Source organism: Aythya ferina (genome assembly GCF_964211825.1).
Source record: "Aythya ferina genome assembly, chromosome: 6".
Lineage (NCBI taxonomy): Eukaryota > Metazoa > Chordata > Aves > Anseriformes > Anatidae > Aythya > Aythya ferina.
Window position 1 is genome coordinate 20,073,954 of NC_140303.1, and position 27,610 is coordinate 20,101,563.

At 38.7% G+C, this 27,610-nt stretch overlaps 1 protein-coding gene across 4 annotated transcripts in view; it reads left to right on the forward strand.

The window, feature by feature from the left end:
• SP3 (Sp3 transcription factor) overlaps positions 1-27,610 on the forward strand; it is a 43,884-nt gene that overhangs the window by 12,244 nt on the left and 4,030 nt on the right. For 2 of the 4 annotated variants that reach the window (XM_084523757.1, XM_084523759.1), the window contains 3 exons: positions 8,146-8,236; positions 8,342-9,508; positions 20,590-20,782. In XM_084523757.1, coding sequence (XP_084379883.1) covers positions 8,146-8,236; positions 8,342-9,508; positions 20,590-20,782 — 1,451 coding nt within the window. Of the gene's footprint in view, positions 1-8,145; positions 9,509-20,589; positions 20,783-27,610 lie in introns of all 4 variants that reach the window. The other 2 variants (XM_084523756.1, XM_084523758.1) reach the window with 1 other exon arrangement.

The following is a 27,610-nucleotide window of genomic DNA, read 5'->3' on the forward strand; positions in this document are numbered from 1 at the left end:
GGCTTGGCCTAGGATTCTGATTAGGGCTATATTTGCTTTTGGATGGCAAAATATTAGCTAGCATTACTGTTGATCCTGCCATTGTGTGTTGATGGGGACTGCAGTCTTTCAACTTAGGCTTTGCTGCTGTGATTGGTCCTGCGTACAACCATCTGACCCCGGTGCTTTGTGTTTTGCCTGCTTGGTTTTCATTTAAATGTAGATGGCCTTGAGTTTGTGGCCTGCTTACCTGAGAATCACTTCCTCCATTGCATACTGCTGTATCCATGGTTTGTTCAAACGCTCGCCATGGAAACTTCCGCTCAAATACTGCTGACCACTGGTGCGTACGAAAGTCTTGCTGGGATGGTGCGCCCTGCTGCCTGACCCAGAGTGACAGCTCATGTATCCTGACCTCTGTGGATGCCTCTCTTTCCCTTGGGAATTTGAAGTCTGAGAAGCTTTAATTTGCTTTTTCACTATTTATCGTTGACTAATAATTCTACTTAAATGTTCATATTTAGGATTATTTATAGCTAAACGAAAAAGAATCTAGTTTCATTCCAGTTTAAACATCTGTAAAGATTTTAGCATTAGGGGAAAAGGAGAAGCAACGTGGAAGACAGCAGAGCCGTGCATAGAGGAGAAAACGAAAGAGGAAACATTCTAAAATTGCAGTCTAACAAAGTCTTGGTCACCTGCAAAGCTGTATGGTAACCAGGTGTGTGTGCGCTCTAATTTCATTGCAACGCAAAGCACAAACTACTCCTTTCAGCTACCAGGCTCCCAGGGGTCATTGTTACGGTTGTGCCAGGCATGGCTGGGATAGGTGAGGATAGAGCCCAAGACCGATGGGAGCGTGGGGTGGGAGGGCTGGAAGGCCCAAGAATTAAGAACCGTGGCAGGCTGGCTGAGAAAGCTGTTGACTCTGACAGCTGCCAAAAGATGGGAGCTGTCAGAGTTGACTGCCCCAGTTGCGGTAGGTAGTTGCAAACAGTGCGTTGCAGGCTGCACTTACTCCTCAGTTTTAAAAAGAAAAAAGGCTGCGGAGTGATTAGTATGTATTGTTGCTTACCAACAAGATGTTAAAAACATTTGTAGAGGTTAATAATTAGCAATGTGGGGAAGATGAGTGTCATTTCTGGGCTGTAGACAAAGCATTTGTTTGCATATTTTACAAATAAAGGTTAGAGTGTTAGAAGACTGCTTTGGTGTATCTTCAGCTTGAGAATTGAGTATCTGTGATTCACAGAATTTAATGAAAATGTTCAAGTCCAGTTTATTGATGCCTCAGAACATTACTTTAACCATTTGAGAAGCAACTGGCTTCTAGAATCTCGTTCTAGATGGAAATAGTTATAGTGCTGGTAGGACAGAGAAATACGAGGGTCTTGCAAATTTTGTGTTTTGTAGTAGTCAAAAATACAGATGAGCAGCATGCATGTTATCCATACCTCTCAGTTCTCTGGCCAGTATCATGGTTTTGAGGAAGCTCCAAGTTATCTTGACGTCCATTTTCTCTTTTATGGGTGATAATACAGCTTCCTGAAGCTGTGTTTCTAGAGGTGAACAGATGCACTAGAATGTATTTATTCACAATCTATCTGGGATTGTCCAGCTTCTGTTTTATATTTTTGCAAAACAGAGAAGTTTCAGGTAGAAAGAGTGCCTAATCGTTTTGGCCCTAACCGGTTTTTCCCCCTTGCTGCTGCCTGGGAGCTCATCCTTTAAAATGTTCTTTAATCTTCCTCTTCCAGTTAAGTCTTCCTAGTCCTCGGTCGGAGCCAAGTGTAGGGGTTTCTCTTCTAGTGCTTTGAGGATGTTTGTAAATTTGGTTTTATTCTTCCCTGTGGTATTAGAGAAAGTATAATTTGACTTAAAAAAATAAATAATCAATTTTTAAAAACAAAATGAAACAAAAAGTTCTGACCCTTAGACTAATGCAGGAAGAGTGAGATTTCACAGAAATATTTCATAGAACAATTGAGGCTAGAAAGGACTTCTGGAGACTGTCTAGTCCACCCCCTTGCTTAAACCAGGTCAATGAGAGCAGGTTGCTCAGGACTGTGTCCAATAGCTTTTGAATGTCTCCAAGGATGGAGACTCCACAACCTCTCTGGGCAACCTCTGATAGTGTTTAAATCACCCTTAGTGTTAAAAAAAAAAAAAAAAAAATAGTCTTCTCATATTTACACAGATTTCCTTGCATTCCAATTTCACCTGTCACCTCTTGTCCTGCCACTGGGTGTCACTGAGAAGAACGTGGCTCTCATCTTTTTTGGAGCCTCCCATCAGATATTTATAAACATTGCTAAGACCCTTCCCCAAAGTGTTCTCTTGGAAACACTAAGAGCCTCAGCTCTCTCATCTAGTCTTTGTACATCAGTCTCTTCGTACGTCAGATACTCCAGTCTCTAAATCATCCTTAGGCCCCTTGGCCAGACTGGTTCCAGTATGTCCATTCCTTTCTTGCACTGGGGAGTAAAGAACTGGACACAGCACTCCAGATGTGGCCTCAACAGTGTTGACAGATTACCTCCCACAGCCTGCTGGCCTGTGCTTACTAATGAAGGTGATCTTGGCCTTCTTTGCTGCAAAGGTACATTGCTGCCTCGTGATGAACGTGCCCACCAGAATCCCCATGTCTTTTCCTGCAAAGCTGCTTTTCAGCCATTTGGCCCACAGCCTGTCCTGGTGTGCGTGTAAGTTATTCCTCCCCAGGTGCAGGACTTCACATTTCTGTATGTTGAAATGTTAGGTTCCTGCCAGCCCAATTTTCCATCCTGTTGAGGTCCCACTGAGTAGCAGCAGAACCATCAGACGTATCAACCACCTGATCGGTTTGGTATTAACTGCCAGCTTGCCGAAGGTGCACTCTGTCTGATCACCTAGGTAACTGACTGGTGAAGAAGTTAAACAGCCTTGGCCCCAGTATGGACCCACTGGGGTACAGTGACTGGCCCCCAGCTGGACTTTGTGCTGCTGCCTGCAACCTTTTGAGCCTGGCAATGCAGCAAATTTTCAGTGCACCCCGCTGTATGGTTGTCAAGGCTGTACTTCATCAGTTTGGTGTCACGGCAGGAGGCTGTGTCAAAAGTCTAGCTATGATAGCTGTAAAGGATATCCACTTGAAACCTCATCTACCAAGCCAGTCATCTTGCCGTAGAAGTCTGTCAGGTTAGTTAATTAAGCATCATTTCCCCGTTGTAAGTCCAGGCTGACTGCTTCTGATGACCTTCTTGTTCTTTATGTGTTTGGAAGCGGTTTTCAATTTGCTCCATTGCCTTCCCAGAGGTCAAGTTGAGGCTGACTGGCCCCAGGTCCTCTTTCTTAACCATTTTGATGATCTGGTAGATCATCAAAATGATCTAGATGAGCTAGAATGAGCTTTCAGCACCTAGTTGTGAAGGCATGAGGAAAATGCGTAGAAGTTTGCATGAAATTGTTCAAAATTTTAGTTTGGCATGCAGTTACATAGCATTTAATACATATATAGAGGTTAATAATTAATAAATGAAGTTACATGCAGTCTGGTTAAAAACACCTACTGCAGCTTTCTAGTTTTTACTTATGTCAAGGCCGTTGTATTGTCCTAATATAGACAGGTTCTGGACTTCTGGTGATTAAAAAGAATTTATTAGAGTTTTGGGCCCAATTGTCCATTCTGAGCAAAATGATGTGGACCCTCCTTAAATGAGATGGAATTAATGTTAAATGTGTTTTGCCAGATTGGGATTGTTTTTTAAAATAATATTTTAAGCAGCCCGTGGTTAATACCTCTTCCCTGAAACACTCTTTTATTTTCTAAAATTTTGCTTTGGAAAAATGTATTTCTCTGAATTGAGTGCTTCTGAAACATGCATCAGAATTAATTTGCCTTAACAAGCTTTGTGTCATCTGAACCACAGTGACTACTGTTAAGCACGTTTTTAACCTGTGGCAAATACAAGATAGAATGTGTTAGCTCATACCTTAATGAGGGAGTTGAAGCAGGTGCATTTTATCTTATATTTGTAATAACCCAAGAATGCACAGATAGTTTATTGTAGCTTGGTAAACACATGGTATTAAACTCCTGCATTAGCGCCCTAAGTCTTTCATAAAACAACAATTTGGATGAGGCACTGGCCAATCTTGTTCATTAGGTATGTGATTTTTAAGTGTTTAGGAGCTCCTGACTCATCTGTCCACCTCTGCTTGCTTGTTTGCTGATGCTTTTACTCCAGGACTGAAGGGGGGAAAATTGAGCTTCTGAGAAGTGCAGCCAAAGACAAGCCACCGTAGACTGGTGCAGAGAAACTTTTGGAGTTCTTTAGGAGCAGAGAACTCATGGTTAATGACTTATGTCCAGCTGACCACGTTTGGCTTGTAGAAATGCAGATGCCTACACCATGTAGCAGTTACCACAGGGATGGTTTTACTTTGATTGAAGGCCTTTTTTTTTCCCCAACTCAACTCCCATCCCTCAACATGCTTTAGAGCACTTTGTAAGGGTATTTTATCTACCTTGTGTGTTTCTTTTCTCCTTCCACATTCAACTTAATGTTGCTTTGATATTCTCTTAAAAAACAAACAAGACCATGACTGCATTTCTATTTATCATGACCCCTCATTCTTCAGGCATGAGAGTCTTGGCTCAGAGACATCTCTTTATTTTACCGCCAGGAACTTACACAAGGCTTGTTGAACCAACAGACAGGCTGAATAGCAGTTGTTGCTCCCACTCTTCAGTGGCACTTGACCTTCCTTCAGGTGGACATACCACTTGATTTTAATTCTTCCTGTGCCCTGCTCCAGCTACTCTCTTTGCTCTGTTGCTGCCTCTTTCTCTTGCTTCCTGCTGCTGCTTCCAGCAAGCTCCCAGTTGCTTCCTGTTCCCTCCTCCTTGGCTAAGCGGTGCTGGTGCTGAGCTTTCCTCAGATCTTTGTCCCTTCCTCTTGACACACAGTTGGGATTGCAACCGTCCAGCCTGCCCTTAAAGGAGCAGCTTCCACAGAACTGCTGCCTGCGTATCAGTCAATAAGGAGAAGAACTGTTGCTTTATCTATACTCTCAAAGTGTTTTTCACGGATGGCCGAGACACAGCAAACAAAGTATTTTATTTAGGACTGCACTGTAAAGATGAGTGAGTGGGCTGTAGATGTTGCTGCTTATGCATCAGTGGTAGAAATTTGAGTTACTAAAATAATTCCTAATTGCTGAGGATGCAGTGAAAGATGACTACTCCTTTTAGCAGGAAAAGGAGTCCAGTAAGTGTCCTGCTATCTCCAGAGTCTTTGAGAAAGGGTATAGCAGTCAAGCTTGTTACGACAGGATGATGACCAGTTGAGGTTAGAAATCATCCTCAAACACTCTTTACCATCATACAGAGTTTTTGTTCATGCTTTAATACGAGTAATTTTGGTAGCTGGCAGATAGCTTCTTGAAAACCTCGCCCTCTTTTTGCCCCTCCCTCCTCATGATTCATCTGGTATTCTCTGATATAGCCAGCTGTAAGGGCAATGTGTGATCAACTGGCGTTTCACCTATTATACATAGCGATAGCTTTGTATCCACATGCATGACCCTCCTAAACTTTTCCGTGAACTGGCAAGTGCATCTGTTAAGAGAGTGCCTGTACTGAGCTAAAACCCTAACGGAGCAGGATTTGGGGGAAGATTTCACTGTGTCACAAATAGGTGAGGAGAGGTGTGTGCCCAAGGTAAAAAGACCAAAGGTCATTGAATGGGATGTGGAAATCAATGTACATTTAGGGAGGAGTGGAAGAACATGGTAGGTCATCTCTCTACCGTGAAGGAGGCAGGTTCCCTTTGAACAGTTTCTGTAGGGGATGCTCTTATGTACATACATGCTGTTGCTCATGAAGTCAGTCTAGTTGTAGAACCAAACATCACATGTTTAGGTTACATAATCTTAAATCAGAAAGGAGTAGTATTTGTAGTGGTTTCCATTAATCTTCCTTTCTCTCTTGTTCTAACAGTCACTATCAGCATGTTGCATTCCACGTTTATTTTATGATAGCATGCATTAAACATATAATGATCATATTTTTGCTTCTGGTATTTTCTGAATGCTGTTTACCTATGACTTTTATTGTTCTTTTGATACTTCATAAAACTTCCAGTTAACAAATGTTTCTATATTAGCAGATTGAGTAGTTAGGAACTTTCTTAGCAGTATTTCAGCAACCAGTACCTATTTGTAAGTAATAATTAAACACAAGAATATAAAGCTGAAGTGGTAGTAGAGGAAAATGGACTCTTTTTTGCCTTTTTCTAGATAGGAAGGTGTAGTTTGGAATATTGACAAACATTTTTGTAAATTACGTAAATTACAAGCTTATAAGACTAAAGGATTTAAAACTGTTCTTTAAGGCGAAGTGTAATCAGTATACGGAAAAGGAAATAGTAGGATGGATTATCAAGACCCCTTTTTCTCTTTCTGCTCCTGGAAGCATTAAGGCCATAAAATTAGTTTTGTTTTGGTGATGCTGTGTCTATTTACTAACAAATTACTTGAAGGATTCTGTATCTATAAGGGTAAAAGGAAGGCTTGCATTTTTTTCTTTATTGAAAGTTTTTATTTGTACAGCTCTTGAGAGGAATGTAGAATCAAGATGTGGGTTTCCTTATTGGAAAAGAAGCTTACCAAGAGCAGTAAAACTATTATAAAAGGAAAATACTTCTTAAGCTTGAGTGTTTTTTAATATGTAAACGTTTTGGTGTTGCTGCTCAGAATAGGATAAGAAAGTGAAACTAGAGACGTCCCAGCCTACGTCGTAGACTAAATTCACTCTGATGCATGCCACAGAATTCATTCATGCTGGCTAAATCTCAATGCCATGCTAGAAGAGAATAAGCTGGGTGCTATATTTTGCATATCCAGGTTTTATTCTAAAGGAAGTTGGCATGCAGCATTAGAAGGAAGCTGCGATATGCTCCGGTAACTTGTGTAACAGGAGCAGTCATGGGATCAGTGCAGAAGGACAAGCCAGAGCTTTTCTTTCTACCTACTGTGGACTCTGCCAAAGAGACAAAATTTGTTTCACAATTAAAGTTTAATGAATTGTAAGGCAAGTTACTTACTTTTTGCTAAATATTAAATTGTTCCATTGGTTTACCGTAGTGCCATAAAACAGATGAGGAGAAACCTATGTATATCTTTTTAAAAGTGATGGTCGTTTACATTACCAAGTTGATTGACTACACACATCTAAGCATTGCAGGATGTTAAATCTAATTCTTAATACTCTATTCTGAAAAAGCTTGCTTTGGTAAAGAAAGGTAAGTGCAATTTACCTTTTCTTTACTGAATAAGAAACAAAAGCATACTACATCAATCCTTAAGTTCTTTAATGTTTAACCTTCTGGGGGTCTGTTCTGAAACACTGACCTTTTCTATTGTTCCAACTTAATGCAGATAGATTTTTTTTTTCCCAAACAGATGCATATGACTAATCCAACTGTGATCTCAGTGTAAAAATCCTTAGTTCTAGAGGCGTTTTTGCCTAGTGAAACAGTAACTCCTATAAGCTTATAAATACTAGGACTTTGTATTATGTGTAACTCAAACTGAGGCTATCTGGGCTTTCCGACCCGATGACTAAGTTACCTCTGAACGCTCTCCGTGTTGTTGAGAGTCACCATATGCACGTATATACCATATATAACACAGTCAAAAGTGGAACTCTAGGAGATGGAGGCGATGCTGGCTTCACAGGAATTCCTCCGTTGCTGTGCAGTAGGTGCAAGGCTCGGTAAGGCATGTAGCTGAGTCCCAGGGTAACCTGGTGATGGCAACTTCATCAGCCCGTGCCAGCTCCCTTCTTCCCACAGCCAGGGGTTTGGATTACCCAGCAGCATCCCACCAGAATAACTCTGCTGCTGGTCACCTGATGTAGCCATGGCACAGGAGCTGCATTTGATCTGCTTGTGAGCCACATGCAGCTCACGAACCACAGGTTGGTTACCCTGACTTAAGCATTAGCTCACTTAACAAAAATCTGTACTTTGTAGTTCTAATTCAGTTGCTGTTGTTTACGTGGGCTGCACTGCATGTTTTTCAGTAGTGTATTGATCTCTAGTGTTGAATTGCATGACTGTTCTAGCGTGTGATCTGTATGTCTCTTGTTTTAATTTTTTCTTTTCTTTTCTTCTTTTTATTCAGACAGGGGATTTGGCTTCTGTGCAATTAGCAGGAACTCCAAATAGATGGGAGGTCTTGTCTGCAGCTCCTGCCACTATAAAGGATGAAGCTGGTAATATAGTACAGATTCCAGGTGCTGCCACAGTAACTTCAAGTGGGCAGTATGTCCTTCCTATTCAGAGTTTGCAAAATCAACAAATCTTTTCTGTTGCACCAGGATCAGATTCGTCGAATGGTACAGTGTCTAACGTACAATACCAAGTAATACCCCAGATCCAGACAGCGGATGGTCAGCAAGTTCAACTTGGCTTTGCAGCCTCTTCTGATAATAGCAGTATAAATCAAGAAACCGGTCAAATTCAGATCATTCCTGGCTCTAATCAAACCATCATTGCCTCTGGAACACCTTCAACTAATATTCAGAATATCTTATCACAGTCTGGTCAAGTCCAGGTTCAGGGAGTTGCAATTGGTGGTTCGTCTTTTCCTGGCCAAGCACAAGTGGTTGCTAACGTCCCTCTTGGACTGCCAGGAAATATTACTTTTGTACCCATCAATAGTGTTGATCTAGATTCTCTGGGACTTGGCAGTGGTTCTCAAACCATGACAGCAGGCATTAATGCAGATGGGCACTTGATAAATACTGGACAGGCCATGGATAGTTCAGATACTTCTGAAAGGACTGGTGAGCAAGTTTCTCCTGAAATTACAGAAACTGCCACTGATAATGACTTGTTTGTGCCAACATCATCTTCATCACAATTGCCCGTTACCATAGACAGTTCAAGTATATTGGAACAAAATGCAAACAACTTGACCACAACCAGTGGTCAGGTTCACAGTTCTGATCTTCAGGGAAATTACATTCAGACATCAGTCTCTGATGATACACAGGCTCAGAATATTCAGGTCTCCACAGCACAGCCAATTGTACAACACATACAGCTTCAAGAGTCTCAGCAGCCAACCAGTCAAGCCCAGATTGTACAAGGTATTGCGCAACAGACAATCCACGGTGTGCAAGCAAGTCAAAGTATATCTCAACAGGCTCTTCAGAACCTTCAACTGCAGCTGAACCCCGGAACTTTTTTAATTCAGGCACAAACAGTGACCCCTTCTGGGCAGATAACCTGGCAGACATTTCAAGTGCAAGGAGTTCAGAATTTGCAGAACTTGCAAATTCAGAATGCACCTGGTCAACAAATAACTCTAACCCCTGTGCAGACTCTCACTCTTGGTCAAGTTGCAGCAGGTGGGGCGTTGACGTCAACTCCAGTTAGTCTAAGCACTGCTCAATTGCCAAATCTACAGACAGTTACAGTAAACTCTATAGATTCTGCTGGTATTCAGCTGCATCAAGGAGAAAATGCTGGCAGTCCTGCAGGTATTTACTTTATTCTTTTTGCATAAATTTGTTTTTTATTATTATTGTATGTACTTGGTTTGAATGATGATAATCATAACGCTATTGTTTTTGCTGCAGAAGCCTTCAAAATACAGTGGGTTAAAGTAATGATAGATTTCATTTGAAAGTACTGTTGCATAAGAAACAACTGTAATGGTAGAACATGGTCCTACCCCACTTGTGTTATTATAAACTCCTGTAACTCTCAACTGGTCATATCAGTTAATTGCACTTCTAATACAATGTTTGTCAGTACTTACAAGTCTTACAGAAACCTGACAAGCAACTATGCTCGCAATAAAGCAGTGTCATTAGCATTACCTGTAACGAATAGATGAATTTTTTGTGGAAAATCCAAATATATGTTTACCATTGTTTTTCTTGAAAATCTGTGGATCCTCTGAGATGCTGTTATTGACCCAATGTTTTTTTAAATTAATTTCCTGCTGATGTAATGTCAGTGTTACTAGGATGTACAACACCCATATAAGCAGAAGTGAAACGAGCATCTGAATATCAAAATGGAGGCTGTGCTTAACAACACGTATGAGATGAGTTTCCAGTAGTACATATTTGCATTATCTTTCAGAATGTACAATTTTTAATGATGAGCATCACAGCATGTTTTATCTCTATAAGCAGAAAAGAAATGTGATTTTCTTAAAATAGGAATTTCTTAATGTGAGGAAAATACACACGCCCGTTTATTTTTGGTAGATTTGATACACTGCATTCCCAATTTTAGGGTTTAGCTACTTGAAAGAAAGAATAGGAGAGGTTCAACAATAAGAGAGCCTCAAGATGTTTTGTTGTGCCAGAAGCCATTTAATCTAATCATTTTGGCGTTGTGCTCAGGCTAGTTACGAGGGGCAGAGTGGGTAGTAGAGATAATTTGGGAGGGAAATGCTGCACAAAGTAGCTTGGGAATTGCTATTTTACTGTAATCACATGATCCAAGGCTCTGCTTCATTAAGATACTGAAGCATACATGTGTAATGCAAGGCATAAATGTTTTGTATTGTATGCCTATTTAAACACGTGAGCAGGACGCAATATTAAGTAAAAGTGCCTAGAGGAGCTGCTTAGTTAAGGTCTACAGATTATAATACTTGCATAGTTGCTGCTGTTGATATCTTGTATGTCATAAGCTTACTTTTCCTTTGTGATCCCAAAATTTGAATTTAAAATAGTAAGTGGGATGATTTTCTAGTTCTTTGTGTTTTGGAAATGCCTTTTATATTATGGATTTACTAAGGAGAAGTTACCCAGACCTAGATAAACCTGCTTTTCATTGGCTTGTAGGCAACAGCAGCAAATAAATGGGTGTGCTGCCAACAGCATTTGCTCTGATGGGTAATCTTCTTTCTTAGATTTTCTATTTCCAGTGAAAACAGAATGTCTTGGTTTGTCTCTGTCACACCTTATTACCTATGAGGGCAGTGGGTTGAGACAGCAATAACAAAAAGCATGTGATGTGTCTGATGGTGTCTTTCCAACCATTGGAAAAAGAGCCTTACGGCTAACTTGAAGTACAAGAAAGATGAGAATGTCTTTATTTCTGAGGTTTATATGGGCAGGATCATGTAGATGGTGGTTATTGCTTATGAGTTAACGTAGCATACATTTGAGAGCAAATATTAAATAAATAAATAAATAAATAAAATAAAGCAGAGAAGAACCAAAATAAAAGGCATGTGAAAAAGAAGTTGAACCAGCTGTGTGTATGTTAGCTTGTCCATTGACACTCTTTGAGAGTGTTCTGATGCCAGTTCATAATCAAATGCAAGGGAATTCCATCAAGCATTCCTGAAGTGTTCTGCTGTAAGGAATTTCACATGTGAATGGAAGTGAATAAATGGGATATAAGAAATGTGATTAAACAGGCAGATTCAGCCAGGGAAGAGTAGAAACTATTGCCTGAAGTGACTAGCTATAAACACCTGGTTATATTAAAGATAGGGCAGAGATTTATGGTGACATTTTTCCTACTTGTCTAGGAGTGATATATGGACTGGAAGGCATTAAAACTGCCATCCCCTAAATTTGGGGAGAATTTAATTGGTCCCTCCTTTATATCACAGGAAACTGACTTTTCCAAAGTAATGATCAATCTAGCGTTCAAACGGAATTATCTTGACTGACCTTCACTCCCTTTTCCATATGAATCTCTCATTTTGTCTATATCGAGGTTGTCTAAGATAATCTTGTTCAGTGATTTTCTTTTTTTTTTTTTTTTTATAACACCCCGCAGTATGGTACGGCACCCTTTCTTCACTTTGAAGAATAAATGCACAAGTAGAAATAGAAAGCTGAGCTCACATGCTGAAGCTGGCATAAATGCTGGGTGGTTCCAGCACTGGTTGTTGGCTCTTTCAAAGTTCACTTTTCCTAAGTTAAATGAGTGGATTCTGTCCAACAAGTCCAGTGGATTCAGCGTGTCACGAGGTAGAGCAGGGAAAGGTGTTGGTTTGTCATATCTGAAACCTTCTTTAGCAATGCTTTTCAGAACAAAGAGGTGGTATCAAATGCTATCAGTGTGTTACCAGTGGCAGAGAGAGAACACCTTTTCACAGGTGTTCTAGCTTCAGTCCTTTGGTCTTGAGAGGAAGCTAAGCCTGAGAAAACTCTTTAGTAGCCTACTCCTTTTATTGGCACTTGGTAATAAAATACTGCATTGTCTGTAACAAGAAGAGGCATTAGGCACACCGTTCACATTGCTTTTTAGCAAGGTACCTGTTCAAGGAAGGTATTTGTTTCTTCATTGGTTTCTTCTTCAAATATTTTATATGAAGTAACTTTCCTTTCAGAGTACAGTAATAAATAGTAATAGTGTCTAAGTTAAGTTATTAATATACTGAATCATGGGTTTGGACTGGTTATTACCTGAAAAAAGATAACTTTACTGGGTCTGATCTAGGTTACTTCACCTTTTGTAAAGCTGGATTGAATGTTTTTTAATAATCCTTTTGACTGTTCCAGCGGCATCTGAAGAAACTAGTGAGTGACCTGAGAAGAAGTAGCACTGGCTTAAGAAGGGGCTTTGTTGCTTATCAACCCAGGCACGCTCAGCTGGAAGATTAATTTATTTAAAAATAAAACCCCACAGTTTTCCATTTGGTCTATAGTTGAAATGAAGTCGGAGGGGTCCCTTTCAAGAGTTGACTTCAAGGTCTTCGTTTCTGCATCTTTCTTCCCAGCTCCTCCATTGCAGGAGTATGTACAGCTATTTAGGGACTCATCTGCCTGCTGCCACTGAAGCTTACAATCATGCCTGTTGATCAACTTACTCCAGTTGATAGAGAGTGGGAGTGGTTGGCTATTTGTGGTGGGGACTTCATTCCATTCCTGCCAGAACCTGAAGTCTCTATCGTGCTGAAGTAATTGACCTATTCTAAATTTGGCCAGAAAAAAAGGGCAATTTTCTAGGTAAATACTTGCCTAAGTAACAATTTCTTGCTCATCTGCTGGTGTCTTGTGAGGCTGATGTCTGACATCCATTAGGTAAAACAGTTTAACTCCCCCACCCCGATAATTAAAAATGGAATATTTACAGTTGTATTTGCTGGAGTGGTTGTTTCAGTGTTCTAATGCTTCTGGTGAAGTACTGCAGAATGCTACTTAAAGCATAGCTTTCTTCTGGCATCTAGAACTTTATAAAAGGTTTTGGCTAGTTTTCACTGTTACACAGCTTAGTTTTTTCTTTTCAAGTTCCAGTTCAAAATTTTACTAATTTTAATTTTGGTTTTGCAGTTTGTCTTTCTAAGACATCCTTTCTTCCAAGCTTTTGCAAGAAGGGCATGGTATTCGTATGAAATTAAATCTGATAATTAAAAAAACAAGTCTTAGGAAATCCATCAAGTAAGCTGAAGCTATGATGTTAAATAATTATTTTCATCTGACATCTGTTTTGGGCTATCCCACTTAAATTTGAGGCGTTTAGTTTATATCTTGTAAAATCAATGTAGTTTAAAACGGTACTTCCACTGTTCTATTTTTGATATGAAAAACTCAAATTGGAAACTGACAGATTTAAGTTAGTGCAGGAATTAGAGCTATTTATGTAGCAATCTTATGTAAACAGTTTGCTTTCAGCATGCAAGAATTACATTCCCTATTTTCTCATCATTTTCAAAGGAAATTAATAAATTGTGGAAGAATTAGATGATCATAGTTGTGTTTCACAATCTTGCTTATAACAGCATATAGCAAATTAACTCACTTCAAGTGTAAGAAAGTTTGTATAACTTTAATTAGTCTTTTTTAATGCAGTATCTGCTGCTGTGGTATAAAAAATTGCATTTTTTTTCTTTGAATTCTAGAAAAGATTGAATCTTAATATGCATCCTCAATGTCTATGGTTGATGCACTTCTCTGCTCTCTGTATTCTAAAACAGCTCACAGCCTAATTCACTTCCGTGCAGCCCACGGTGGCAAGGTGCATGTATGTTGCCCTTAAGTGAATATTTTGTCATGTAGGTTGAGTGTCTGGTGATGCAAATTTAAGGAGGTCAATCTGAGTTACTTTAGGCTCAGCCATCCTGAGGATGTTCATAAAATAATAGTTACCCGGTTTCAGGTACCCGTTCCTCACTTGTTTTTCAAAGATCCTTCTCACATGAAGCAAGAGGAGAACTCCCTCACACCTGTAGGGATGGATGCATAGGAAGTATCCGTGAAATCAGAGGCAAGGGATTTTATTTTCAGTACTGCTTTAACTTAAAAAGAAGGCTGGCAACCCATTTTCTGTTTTTGTGCAATCTCATGACTGTAAGTCCCTTGCTTCAGGTTCTGTATGGCTTTGTTGCCTTCTGACCTTCTTCACAGGATTGCATACTTTGGTTCTGATCTCTCAAGCTAACTCGTTAGTGCATCTGGCTCATAAAAAGCATCTGAAGTTTCTAGGAAGGACACTGCCAGTCTTTTTGTAATGCCAGGAGTGCTCACCAAGAGCACTCATTACTGAATGAAAATTATCTTAATCTGTTGATTAAGATCTTTTGATCTGTTACTGGGTATTTATTTTAGTAGTTTTTTTACATTTTCCTGATTTATTGTCAGTGGAAAGCATTTCATTCTCATCTAGTGACAGAACTATTATTTCACTTTAAAGCCACATATGTAACAGAAATTGTACAGTTTTGCCTTTCTGAATTGCTGATGACAGTTTTGTCACTTGATTCTAGTAGCATTCTAGTACACTTAGTTAGGAATATTTGACCCAGAATTCAGTGTCCTCCTGCTTTCCTTACCTATTTGTGCAGTTCCTGGTTTCGGTACTGAGTATGGTGAACTCTTCTTCCCTCTTTGTAGCAATTCCCTCTTAAATTTTCAACAACAGAAAATAAGGAAAAAAATAGGGGCATGCTATAGCAGATACTACCCTTCAGAACAAACCCAAAATCTTGAGACACTGTAGACAGTGTATCTTTGAAGAACTGAAGTTGCTGTAGGGTAAGTAAGCGTTCTTTGATGCATAATTTGTGCTATGATAGCACTGGTATAAGTTGGTGTAGAATAATGCATGGGATCACTTGGAAATACATACGCTATGTTGAATTTCTTGCAAGAGATCTGTAGCTCTGTTTTTAATCATTTTGCTGGTACTGCTTCAATATTCAGTACTGTGAGGTCCTGCTCTTAGACTTGTATACAACTTGTACACAAGTTGTTTTCCTTAGAAGCTTAAAGTGTGATTTTGCTCTGTTGAAACTAGATGACAGTCTTTCTTCTGAGCTGAGCTTCACTAGTATTTCAAGATGACATTTCACAATGTGTTTTCTATTCTCCTTTTAAGTTATGACATAGCTTAAATTCAAACAACTTTTGAGGGGCAAATCAAAATAGAAATCATTCACCTCGTTGAATTTCCTGTCTGAATGACTTGGACAGCTGTCCAATTTGATAGGGTTTAATTTAGATAGGAATTAGGCTAGAAGGAGGTTAGTTTGGATGGGAATGAACAAAGGCAGTATCTAAGAAATCTTTATTGAAGCTTCCTCACATCCACAGATGAAAGCAAGATAAATCAAGACGTTGAGGGCATGAATGGTGGTTGCTCTGTAGAGAGAACAGTGAAAGGCAAATGAACAAGATGGAAAGAAAATGGGAATTCACATGTGTTTTCTTTTCTTGAGAGGAGGGGTGGGAAAGGAAGTATCTATGTGGAAAAATAAATGAATAGGCATGACTGATTACAAGACATTGAAACTATAGACAGACAATTTGTGATGCTGTGAGGAAATTGGTGTGAAGGTATGTGCAACGCTGATACAAATCTGTTTTCAGTTGAACAACCATATTCCTGCTTCTCAGATCAGGAACTTGTAAATCTTAGTTGAGTTAAATGGCAGGGTGGTTTTCAGCATCTAGGAAAAGAAGCTAAACTGGAAGCCCACGGTTTGGAGTCAGTTACAAGTAATTCCAAGAGGACCTTGCTGTGACAGTCTGCAGAGGCAGATAGATCCCAAAATTATGGTGGTGGTGGTGAAGTATACAAATGAAGAGGTTTTGCACTGCATCTTCACCCCTTCTTGTTTTATATCTGTTTTTATGACTATTGGGTAAACCAATAACTTTTCTCAGAGATGAACAAAATGGTATTTTCTTAAAGTCCCACTTGAAACAGGCCAAGATAGAATATGAAGTTTTTCTTTACTGTTTTGATTCAGTTTAAGTACTGCATTCATCTGATACCTGATGAGGTGAGTAAGTGACCTGGCTGTATCAGTGGGCAGTGGTAATTCTTTCCACACTAAATTGTAGCTGAAATACATTCAAGAACAGTTCAGCTGCATTTTTACCTGCATAGTTTCATCCTATCAGTTAAACTTCTCTGAAGCACTGAAAATGAATCTTCTAGTTATTACTTTTATTCACCAAATACACTTAAACTTGGTCTATGTTGAAGCCAGCTCTGGTATTTCTCTGATTAGGGAATGGTCGCTTTGGAACAATTATGCACCAGGATACCAGTTTGCATCCTTTTGAGAAAAGGAAATGCTAAACCAAATCTAGCTCATTAAGATAGCAAGAATTCATTTGAAATAGTAGCTTTGAATTTCTCTTTCATACTTAGGACTGGGTCTTGAATGTAGTGAAGAAGTAAGGACATACAGAAACTTGAAAGCACGGAAATAAAATAGTACTAAAGCAAATGTGACCTTCATTTTGCCTGTGTTTAATTGGTAGAGAATGAAAGTTGCCTCAAATTTATCAGTGCTTGTCATGGCATTCGGGATTATGTTAAAAAGAAAAAAAAAAAAAGGTTTTAGTCCCAATTTTTTGCAGAGCATGTGTGAAACGTAGTACTGAATTAGAATGGAACGCATCCAGAGGAACACCAAGGGAGAAACATGGTGTCATTGCTATCTATATGAATTTGCGTAATCTGCAGTTGCATTGCATTTGAGAAGACTCTTAACTTTTGCTCTTCCCCATGCTTTCTCCCTTCTACCTCTTCATTTCATTCCAATGTCTAAATTACACCCCCTTCTCCCACAAAATAGTGATGGGATTTACCCTTACCTCTTGCAATAATGTGGAATCTGCTCAGAGAGCAGCAGCCTCATTGCTGCTAAGGATTGTATTAAGGCTGTCTGATTCACTGTGGGATTTGATGAGATCCACTCTCACCTAGACTACACGTTTAAATGGGAATTGGGAATAGAGTGATACTGATGGAAACAAAGTGGGTTATGAAGGGATTGTGAAGTCTGTGTACCTCCTCAGTTCTTGTCCAGCTCTGTCTACAGTTGTCCACTGTCCAGACAGGTACCTCACTCAGCAGCAGAGCAGTTCCATGTTGCATATGTAATGGAGAACTGACAGGCTTCGGGATGTTCAAAGTTTATTCCGAGCTTGACCATACCACCTGTGCACTAGGTTTGGAGCATCTAGTGTTTTGATCATCTTTTTATCTAGAATATTGGTGCGCATGTTCAGATGCCCCCAAAGTTGTTAGAAGTGAGGCCCATAGCTAGAAGGAGAATGCACAGACAGTTGTCTTCTTTGTCACTGGTTATTGCAGATGTGATTTGCCCATATAATGTGGGTATGGGGAAATGGAAATTGTGTTACATGGAATGTCTGTCTTCAGTAGTGGTGTTAGCACAATTCCATCCCTGATGTGATCCTTTCTACTTCACTGGGCCATGTTGGTATCTCTTTATAAGTATGTGTATGCAGTGCTAGCTGAATTAAATTACTGACTTTTATATCTAATATTAATAAGATGATGATGAAATTACCTTCTTAAAACAATGCTTTATTTGATTAGCATTACTTCAACTCTTACTTTAGATGAAAACCTTGTGGAACATTTGATCAGTCAAAGAATTTTAACCGTGGTACCTACCATAGCCAGCCCTAAAGAACTGCTTGGAGATCTTATTTATTTTGATTTTTTTTTTTTTTTTTTGTGGCACATCTACACAAGGCTGAATTGTCCTGTGCTGGCAACCTTATCGCTTTGCTGTGTTTGAATTCCTATTGAGTGCCCAGTTGCATAAGAGTCAATGAGGCTTTTGCCTTTTCCTAAAGATGCTGTAAGTGAATATATTGATATGCTTAATAGTATATCTTCTTTCTTCTTCTGGTAGTTGGAGCCCTGAAAAAATGTGATGTTTCTGAGGTACGTATAGGCAGGTCTTTATTTTTTTATGTTCATTTAATAGCAAAATTTATACCTTTCATGTGAAAGGCGCTTAGGTCGCTGTCTGAAATTTTGAGCTTCTTACTGTAGCAGTAGAGCTCAATTAGTGTGCAGGTGACTTTGGACAGTGCAAAAGCTTACTGCAGTACTTCTGCTGATGTTACTATATGCATAGAATCAGCAAAAGTAAGCGTGCTAGTTTTTGGATTCCCACAGCTCAGATTGGCTTTTTTTTTTTCCTTCAGTCTAGTTTCTAGCATTGCCTTTTGCATCTAAAACAGTTAGTAATCTAGACTTCCTTGGTTCTGACCTGTAATTGTATCCCAAAAGGAGTGATTTCCTCAAGTTAAATAATTCTCAAGTTATGTCAGCAATGTAATTTACAGGACAATCCCACGAGTGGTTATAGATGTAGCCAAAAGGAAGGCAGGCTATGGTGTTGGGAAAGAGTGGACTGACACCTTATTAGCACCAAGAGATTTTTAGTGTGGCTGCATCCTTTGTCTCTAAACGCATGCTGGGCATCATTTGGAAGGTAGACCAGGTAATTATTACTCTTTACATGTTTTACCATTAATTTATTTCCTGATCTTTACTGGGAGAAGTTGCCAATTATGATCTGGCCCAGTAGAGTTTTTCATATGTTTTGCTATGCAATTTGTTTAGCTTCCTCTTCATTATAGAGGTAGTAGCTGATGCACTGACTCCTTAAAAGAATTTAGAATTGCCACAGTGCTCACTTAAGGTTTTGGGGTTTGGGTGGAGGTTGTGCTGAGGATGAAAACCTACATGTTCAGAGAGTCAATTACGCAGAGAAATCTGTCGCTAAACGCATCCAGGAGGGACACAGTTTTTACTTTGAAGTTTCAAGGAAAGAAAAAACAAACAAACAAAAAAACCCAACAACAACACTTTTGATGGCTTGTTTATTAGTTTGTGCTAGTGGCTAATCATTTTCTCTGAAGAAAAAAATCCAAACTAGAGTGCTGAATCTAAGAGGGAGCTGGGGTTCAGCTTTCTAAAATGCTGTACAGAAACTGTCTTTTTTATAAATATTGATTTTCAGACTTCCAATTCATGGGGAATTCAGAGTAGTGTCTGGAGGGAAAAAATATTCCCGTTAAAATGTAAAGTTGTTGAAATAGTTGTCTCACAGTGTACTGTGATACTATTGTTGGTTCTTGGATTAGACTGAATGAATGTTGTGTAGCTTTGTGTGGCTGCCCAGAAAGAGCGCTCAAAGCAACAGCTGATAGATGCTCATTACCTGCTGGTGGTATTGTGTGTAATATGCAGCACTTACTCTCTGAGTTTGGTCTAACTGCTTATTTTCACATGACTGTTTTAAAAGTTGTGTGATGTTTATGTTCAGTTTATGAGGACAGTGATGGTAGAAAATAGAGCTTTTACTTGAGGGTAGTCCTCTACCTTTTAGTTGGAGGTAGTACCTCCAACAGATGCTTAGCACTGAATGTTCACACTGGACACTAAGTTTTGCCTAATAGGTTTGGGGTTTGGACTTTGCTTTTCAACGTGTGCTTTAGGTGAGATGAAAGAGTGGTAGAGGATTCCATCTTCTTCCTAAAACGTGTACTATTTAAGGGGCATGTAGACGCTTCTTTGGAAAGGGAGGTAGAGTACACGTACTTGTGAATGCGTATCCTGTGAGTTGAGACTTGAGACGTTTATTCTGCTTTCATGAAAGTGCAAAGACCTGTTTTGACTACCAGCTCAAAATAACCTTAAAGTAGTTTGGGTTTTGTTTACTTCTTTCTAATACTGAACATTCTTCCCTGAATTTTTTCTTCTCTCTGAATAGTTTAAGGGAAAAAAAAAAAAGACAAATTTGAGATGAGAAGGGGAAGAGGGAACAAAGGAGTGAGGTTTTTTTATTGTATTTCTTAGTCTGTCTTAGGTTGAAACCTTTAATTTATTATATTATTTCATTCGTTATTGTGCATACTGAAAAAATCCTGAAGATCATCTAGAAAGGATGTTTCTACTATGTGTCACATTAATTGAGAAACCCTCTGGGAATATAAATGGATACTCAGGATCATTTGAAACATGTGTTTACATTTTCTTTTTTTTCAACCTCTTGTTCCTCATTTTTTCCTATCTTTCAAGCAGCCAAAATCTTCCAGGTGACAGCATTCACTACCAAGAATGGTTCAAACTTGAAGTTTAATACTTTGTTACAGCATGTCTTCAACTTTGAATTGTGTAGTAAGATAAACTTTTTAAATACCATACAGGTTATAAGGGCACAGAAGCAATGTCAGTATGCACTAAAGTATGTTGACTTTTGACTGACATAGTGCTCTCAACAGTAAAAAAGATTTGATCATAATGGTTTCCTTCTCTGTATTTAATGGGCTATTTATGGATCTGTCTTTGTTCTTTTCCTCAGATATTAGGATTAAAGAAGAGGAGCCTGATCCAGAAGAGTGGCAGCTCAGTGGTGATTCTACACTGAATACCAATGATCTAACACATTTGAGAGTACAGGTGGTAGATGAGGAAGGGGACCAACCACATCAAGAAGGAAAAAGACTGCGACGAGTAGCTTGTACATGTCCCAACTGCAAAGAAGGTGGTGGAAGGTATGTAACTTTCAGTGTCATATAATGCATGTAATAATGAAAGCAAATAATGAGTGAGGAAAAAAGGAGCCTTAGTTAATAACAGTTGGCTATAAAAAGAGAAAACTATGGGCTTCTGCAAAAGAGCTTTTGTGCTAAAGGACAGCCACCTTTATTTCTGGGTTTGCAGATGGAAGGGGAAATTATTCCATCCTCTGTGAGTTACTCCATTAAGATTAATTGGAAAAATCTGGAGTTAGATGCCACCTAGTACAAGTGAGGGGAGTACATTGCTCTAAATAATATGAAAATTAAATATTTTGGAATATGCGCATCTGTGATTGGCTTCCTATCACATGTCAAGGACTTGATTAAATGCTGTATTCCTGCATTTCCTCCCTGATTGAGCTTTTTTTTCCAGTTTGATTGCTTTGGAGTGTTCTAAAAATACAGTTATCCTGGTTTTCTTTTTTGCTAGGTTCCTAAGAAAAACAAGGTTTGTATAATAACCCTAAATTTAAATTTTTTAATTGACTGATTGTTTTAGTCAAATTTAGTGTAAATATGGCAAATGCAAAGATACTAAGTTTCTATTCGTATAAGACTTCAGGGCTGCATACAAAGATTTTATTCTATTCTAAAACACTTCTGTAATTGTGATATTTTGAAATGATAGAAGAGAGGAAATGGGGATAATAGACTGAATATTTTCACTTGCAAAAGGCAGCCTAACTTTGTGTTGATATAACTACACAAAGACTTTATTTTATTACACAGAAATTTGCCCATTTTGATAATACTTTGTTCTCTGAAGTGGAAGTCTTATGTATGTGGGAACTATAGTGTAAATTACTGAGTTCTGTTTCAAGAACCTGTCGGTGTTCCACGGCTTTAAGAGTTGTAAACATGTACTGGCTAAATACATATATTGTCCAGCCTTTTGAGCTTTTTTTGCTCTAAGTTCCAGATACCTTCTTTGTAAGCACAAGGAGATAATATTTTGGTCTGCTTAGGCAAATAAAAGCTTTTTTTTTTTTTTTTTTTTTTTTTTTAAGACAAAAAAACACTTCATGTGTTTTCATCACAAATGAAGCTATTGATAATATCTGTTACAATCATATAGCATCTTTTTAAGTCAGCTTTTTCTTAAATTCCTACATGTAGTCCACTGAAAACCTGGCTCGGTGAGCCTTGGCTGTGCCATGATTTGCCCAAAGGACAGCCTGGATTGAGATTTGCTTCAGTCTAGGAGAAAACTCTTACAATGTTACAGGCAATGACTGTACTCTTATAAAGTTCCTCTTCTTCGTGCTCTATTCCAGCCTGCAGTGGCTTTAACTTAAAGACATCTTTACTTTAAACTTTACTCTTACTCCTCAGTGAAGTTGCTATAACACCAAATCGTAAGGTTGAAGCCCAAGAAAGAGAGTCTTACTGAGTGACGGTTTTGAGAAAGTGTGGAGAACGGTGTACATAGTCTGACTGAAACTCTGTTTGGAACTGGGGAAGGAGTTGAGGTCAGAGCTAGGGTAGAGGTGAGATGGGTGTGAATCTGAACTCCACAGTTAACAGAAGGACTGGGATACATCAAACATGAAAAGCAAGGAGAAAAGTAGGACAGGAAGTCAGGATGTGAGAATTAGGACTGGAATAGAAACAGGATAGCGAAGGAGACAATGGTAGGAATGGTAGTGAAACTGAAAAAGAGTGAAAGTGCCTACAGTTGCTAGAGCAACATTTCCACCAGAATGTAAAATTCCTTCAGAGTCTAGCAAAAAGCAATAAACCCACCATAGGAATGTTTTCCTTCTCACTCTGATACACATGGATAACGTTCTGTAGCTGTTCCATTGGCTCTAGTGCTGTAATGCAGAGTTTTATTTTGTCTTTCAACTCTGCTGATGACTTTAACTTTCAGTCAATAGGACATTTGCTTCCATAAATTTCTTCATATAGCAATCAGAATTTTTTAAATGTTAAGGTTACAAAACTGAAAAATTGAAAGTTGGAAAGTGCTAAAGTTAAGATATCCTTTGTGACATTAATTGCACATATGCATTATGATTTTGTTTCTAAAAAATAGAAACCAAATTCTAATTTGGTCATTCTAATTTATTAGAATTTACAATCACTTACGTTCATAAATTAAATTTATAAATTTATTAATAAATTTAATTTATTCCAAATATATACATTATTCTAAATTTATATAATTGTTCTAAATTTTTATTTATTCTAAATTCTTATTTATTCTAAATTTTTATTTATTCTAAATTTTTATTTATTCTAAATTTTTATTTATTCTAAATTTTTATTTATTCTAAATTCTTTTTATTGTGCATTTAAAAAAACATCATACAACCCCAGTACTATTCAGTGGATGGGATGGGTGATGCTCAGGGTTTGAGTCAGGACAGTATAATGGTTGACACCTGCTTTGCTTACTGCAGAAATTGGAAGGCATACAGGGACTTAAATAGGAGATTGGAGTAAAGGGTCTCTGAAGTTTTGGAGGTATTAGTACTATCTGCCCCACTTTTTTCACTGCAGTAGTACTGAGTTCATTGCTGAAAAGAGTCAATTGAGCTGAACTATGAACGTCTACAGTATTTAAAAAATCATAATAAAAATATCAAGCTTTTGCTACATTGAGCTTGATTCCCTTGATTGATGGTTGTTTGACAATTTCAATCATTTTCTGCCTCAAGTTTGGATGTATGAAATGATTGTATTAGTTCAAGCTTAATACATAAGTATGTTGCACGATGATAAACTCTTTTTTTCTGAAAAGCTTAGACGCTGATGTGAATGTTCTTGATGAGGACAAAACACATAGGAAATTAATAATTCTGTTAAGATAGTATTTAACTAATATGTAACTAGTAAGATTAGGAAAACACAATAAATCAATATGAGAAAGCTGAATGGTAGTTTACTCAATGAATGCTACCCCTCCTGTGTGCTAAATGAGGTAGGAAAATATAGTATATATGGCCTCACCTATGCGGACTTCATCATAATTTCATCTTTTATGTAGTCTTAATTTTGGCATTTCTTTTGTATCCTCTTTTTTGAGGGGGCAAAGGAGAGCTGAGGGTTGGTTTTCTTGTTGTTTGTTTGTTTTTTGATTCTCAATGCAGAATTAGGACACATTGCAGTCTTCAAAGAATTTATATTTTTAACAGTTCTGTGAAGTAGGGAGAGAGTACTAGATGTGTAAATTAAAGCCTTATAGCCTCAAGCTTACATGGTAAATGGTGAATAAAAGAGAAGAGAGATATGTGCCTCAGAGGATGACTCTGATCCCAACTGGATAGTATTAAGGTTACTGTTAGGGTGTCAGAAGTTAGGGGAAAGTTTCACTGTCCTCTCGATTATATCTGCAATTATATTGGGATGTAACTACTACCCTCTGGATCTACAGAGGAACAGTGTTGCTGAGTACCACTTCAGATACTTAACACTAAAATATACATTCTTAAAATAACTAAAAAGCTTTTGTTTTACCCCTGAAATAATTAATGTTTTTCCTGGAAGTACTGCCGGACTGAAAGTCTGGTTTCTTTGGAGATGAAGGTATCTCATGTTGAAACCATTGTACTCTGTATGGCTACTGAGAAGTGTGGCTTCCTGTCTTTATAAAGCTCAAATGTGCTATGAAAATACTTAATGTATTAATTGATTTGAAGACTCCAGTTGAGGTGTGAGTCATATCCTTTTACTCAGTGGCAATGGTTATTGGCCAGTGCAGCAAGAAAGGCCTCCTAGCATGACGTGTTAGGGCGCAGTGCCAGTCTGTCACAGCTGCAAAGCGTCCAGACAGAATTTGGCTCATATCCAGTTACTTTAGAGCACGCATGAAGCAAACGTGCAGATGCCTGTATGAAGCTGTGTACAGTAAATACACTCAGTTACTCATTCACAGTAGTCCTGCAGATCTCATTCTGCGAATTCCTAACTTTCTCTTCTCTTTGGACTGCGGAGTCCACTGAGGAATTCCCTCGGCAATCAGGTGACGTGCTCAGGATTATGTACACTACCTCTGAAGCACAATATGCTGACCGTGAATTGAACCATGACTTCCTTCAGTCTAGACTAAAGGTGCAGTTAAGCAACTCCAAATGATTGACTGAGGAATCTTAGTTACTTTAACAAAATTGGATGTGATTTCATGTGATTTGTGTCACACTTGTGTACTGTGTCATGCAAAGTTCCAGAGTATTTGGACTGGTTATTGCGGGGAGGGGGGGGAGATCGTAGCATATTTGGAGACCATATGAGGATGAAATACCAAATAATAAAAAAAAAATATGTATACAAAAATGTATACAGATTTTGAAATGCGGAAATATATTTTGTTATAAGCATAGATTGAGAACTTCGTAGGGTTACATGGAGTAGGACAGGCAATTAAGGATACAGGATAGCAGAATCCTAATGGGGAATCCCGTTGGTTACCAAGACTGTATAATGCGGAAGAGACGTGGGTGTTCCTTTGTCTGTATTACCAATAAAGCTGTCAGCACAATTGTTGGATGCCTTGAGCTACCAAACAAGAAGACCTGAAGGACTTTTTCCCCTCTAGATGGTGAAGGGCCGAGAGGGGAAGACGTATGAGGAGTGGCTGAGGGCACTGGGCCTGTTCAGCCTGGAGAAGAGGAGGCTGAGGGGAGACCTCATGGAGGCCTACAGCTTCCTCACGAGGGGGAGTGGAGGGGCAGGTGCCGATCTGTTCTCTTTAATGCCCAATGACAGGACCCGAGGGAATGGTGTCAGGCTGCGACAGGGGAGGTTCAGGCTGGCTGTCAGGAAGAGGTTCTTCACCGAGAGGGTGGTTGTGCACTGGAACAGGAGCCCCAGGGACGTGGTCACAGCACCAAGCCTCTTGGAGTTAAAGAAGTGTTTGGGCTGTGCTCTTAGTCATATGGTCTGGATTGTTGGGCAGAGCTGTGTGGTGCTGGGGGTTGGACTCAATGATCCTTATGGGTCCCTTCCAACTCGGGATATTCTACGATTCTGAGTGCCTAGAACTGAAACATTAGGTGAAGGTGAACTGAGCCTGAGAACTGGGAACTGGTTGCAGTGAGACAAAAGGGGAAACGAAGAAAATTTATTCCTTGGAGTCTTGAGAATTGGGTGTTCAGGGCTGATGGATGAATGCTACTGAACCTGTTAGTGGTAGACTGAATTGTGTTACAGAGATTTCTTTGGCCTAGCTTTTTGTGGATGCTGAGTAATTAGAAAAGAAAGGGGGCGCTCTGAAGACATTTTCCTAAATACCTTTGTGATTGGCTGAATGTTCAAAACTTGTGAATATTGAGATTTTTTTTGTAAGTGGCACAGTACAAAGATAAAAATTAGATTTTATTTTTGTCTTTTAATATTGGCTTGAGGGGAGGCCATGTACAAGTGTGAACATGACAGTTCAGATGCAGCAAAGGGCATTTCAGTTGGGGGGGATGTTTAAAAAATAAGTCGGTATTCATCCGGGCCAAAGAAACAATCTACTTTTGGGACACTGGAAAAAAAAAAAGTCAAAAATATTTTTGCCAGTACTGATAATTATGAAAGAGTTCAAGGTGTCAGGTCAGATGTTAGGGTACTCTTTGCAAGGAATTTATAGACGAGCTGGAAAAGACAGATGAACTTTCCATGAGGCTATGGATTTGAGGGGTAGCAGTAACAACAAAAAAATTCGACGAGCAGAATCTCTTCTGTCACCTTTAGATTACATCGAATGTGAAAAAGCGATGTTCTGAATGCAGGGATGAGAATCTAGGTTTAATAGTTGTTTGGAAAATCATTCACTGGACTGTTGAGAGGAAGTGGAGAACCCTAATTTAAGGAAAAAAAAATTGTCCTGATGAGGCAACTAAAAATTCTCTACCTAGTCATCAAGGACGGAGTGCTGAAGACTGTGATTTCAGAATCTACTGAAGCTGCTCTAAGTTAACGTTGCTGTTGTATAAGGTGTCCTGATGCTTGGCTGCATTTTTCAGTCTCCTACTTTGTACTGTTCATATAACTGCACTGACATAACAGCATCAGCTGTGCACTGCCCAGACCGATCTTTCTTTGAGTACTCATAAGTTCTTATCTCTGTGGTGGTTTTTGTTTGTTTACTTTTTAAATTAAAAAAAAAAAAAAAAAGCTATGCTTTTTGTGTTAGGTGCTTACACTGAATGTAATCAATTACTATTTCAGTGAGGTAGCATCTTGAAAATAGGCATCAAGCTCAAGTGTCTAGATCATACTTCCTAGGAATTATGTGTTCATATTTGATGAATTTTATTTCTGAAATACCAAGGAATTAATTGAAATGTCAGCAAGATCAGCTATTTCACTGTCATTCATTTTAGTGGAAATCTGCAGGTTAGTATGCTTATCCTCCAACCTGAAACTGTTTCTCAAGTTTCCCCAAGATGCCAAAAGTCCCATCTGTTATCTTCCCAGTTGCCAAAATCTCTAGTTTCTCTATTGGCAATTGTAACGATTTGTGTTTCTTTGCCAAAACTGTCTTTGGCATAATAAAAACTGAAATTGGGAGAAATTTAAGATACGGGCACATCAATATCAAAATAATACTGCTGTAATTATTGTATTTCTAACTTTATATACATGTGTGTTTGCTAAAGATTATACTTCTGTCATTTAAATTTCACATGCTTTTGAATTTATAATTTGCTGCAGAATTGAGATACCATTATAGTTTTTATTTCCAGCTTTTTGCAGAGTGTACCAGGCTCTGAATATATTTGAAACAAAAATGGGCAACCGCTCAGATTTTTTTTTTTCATAGACCTGTTGGTATATTTTAACCCCAGTTCTATGTATGACCACTGTTTAGGA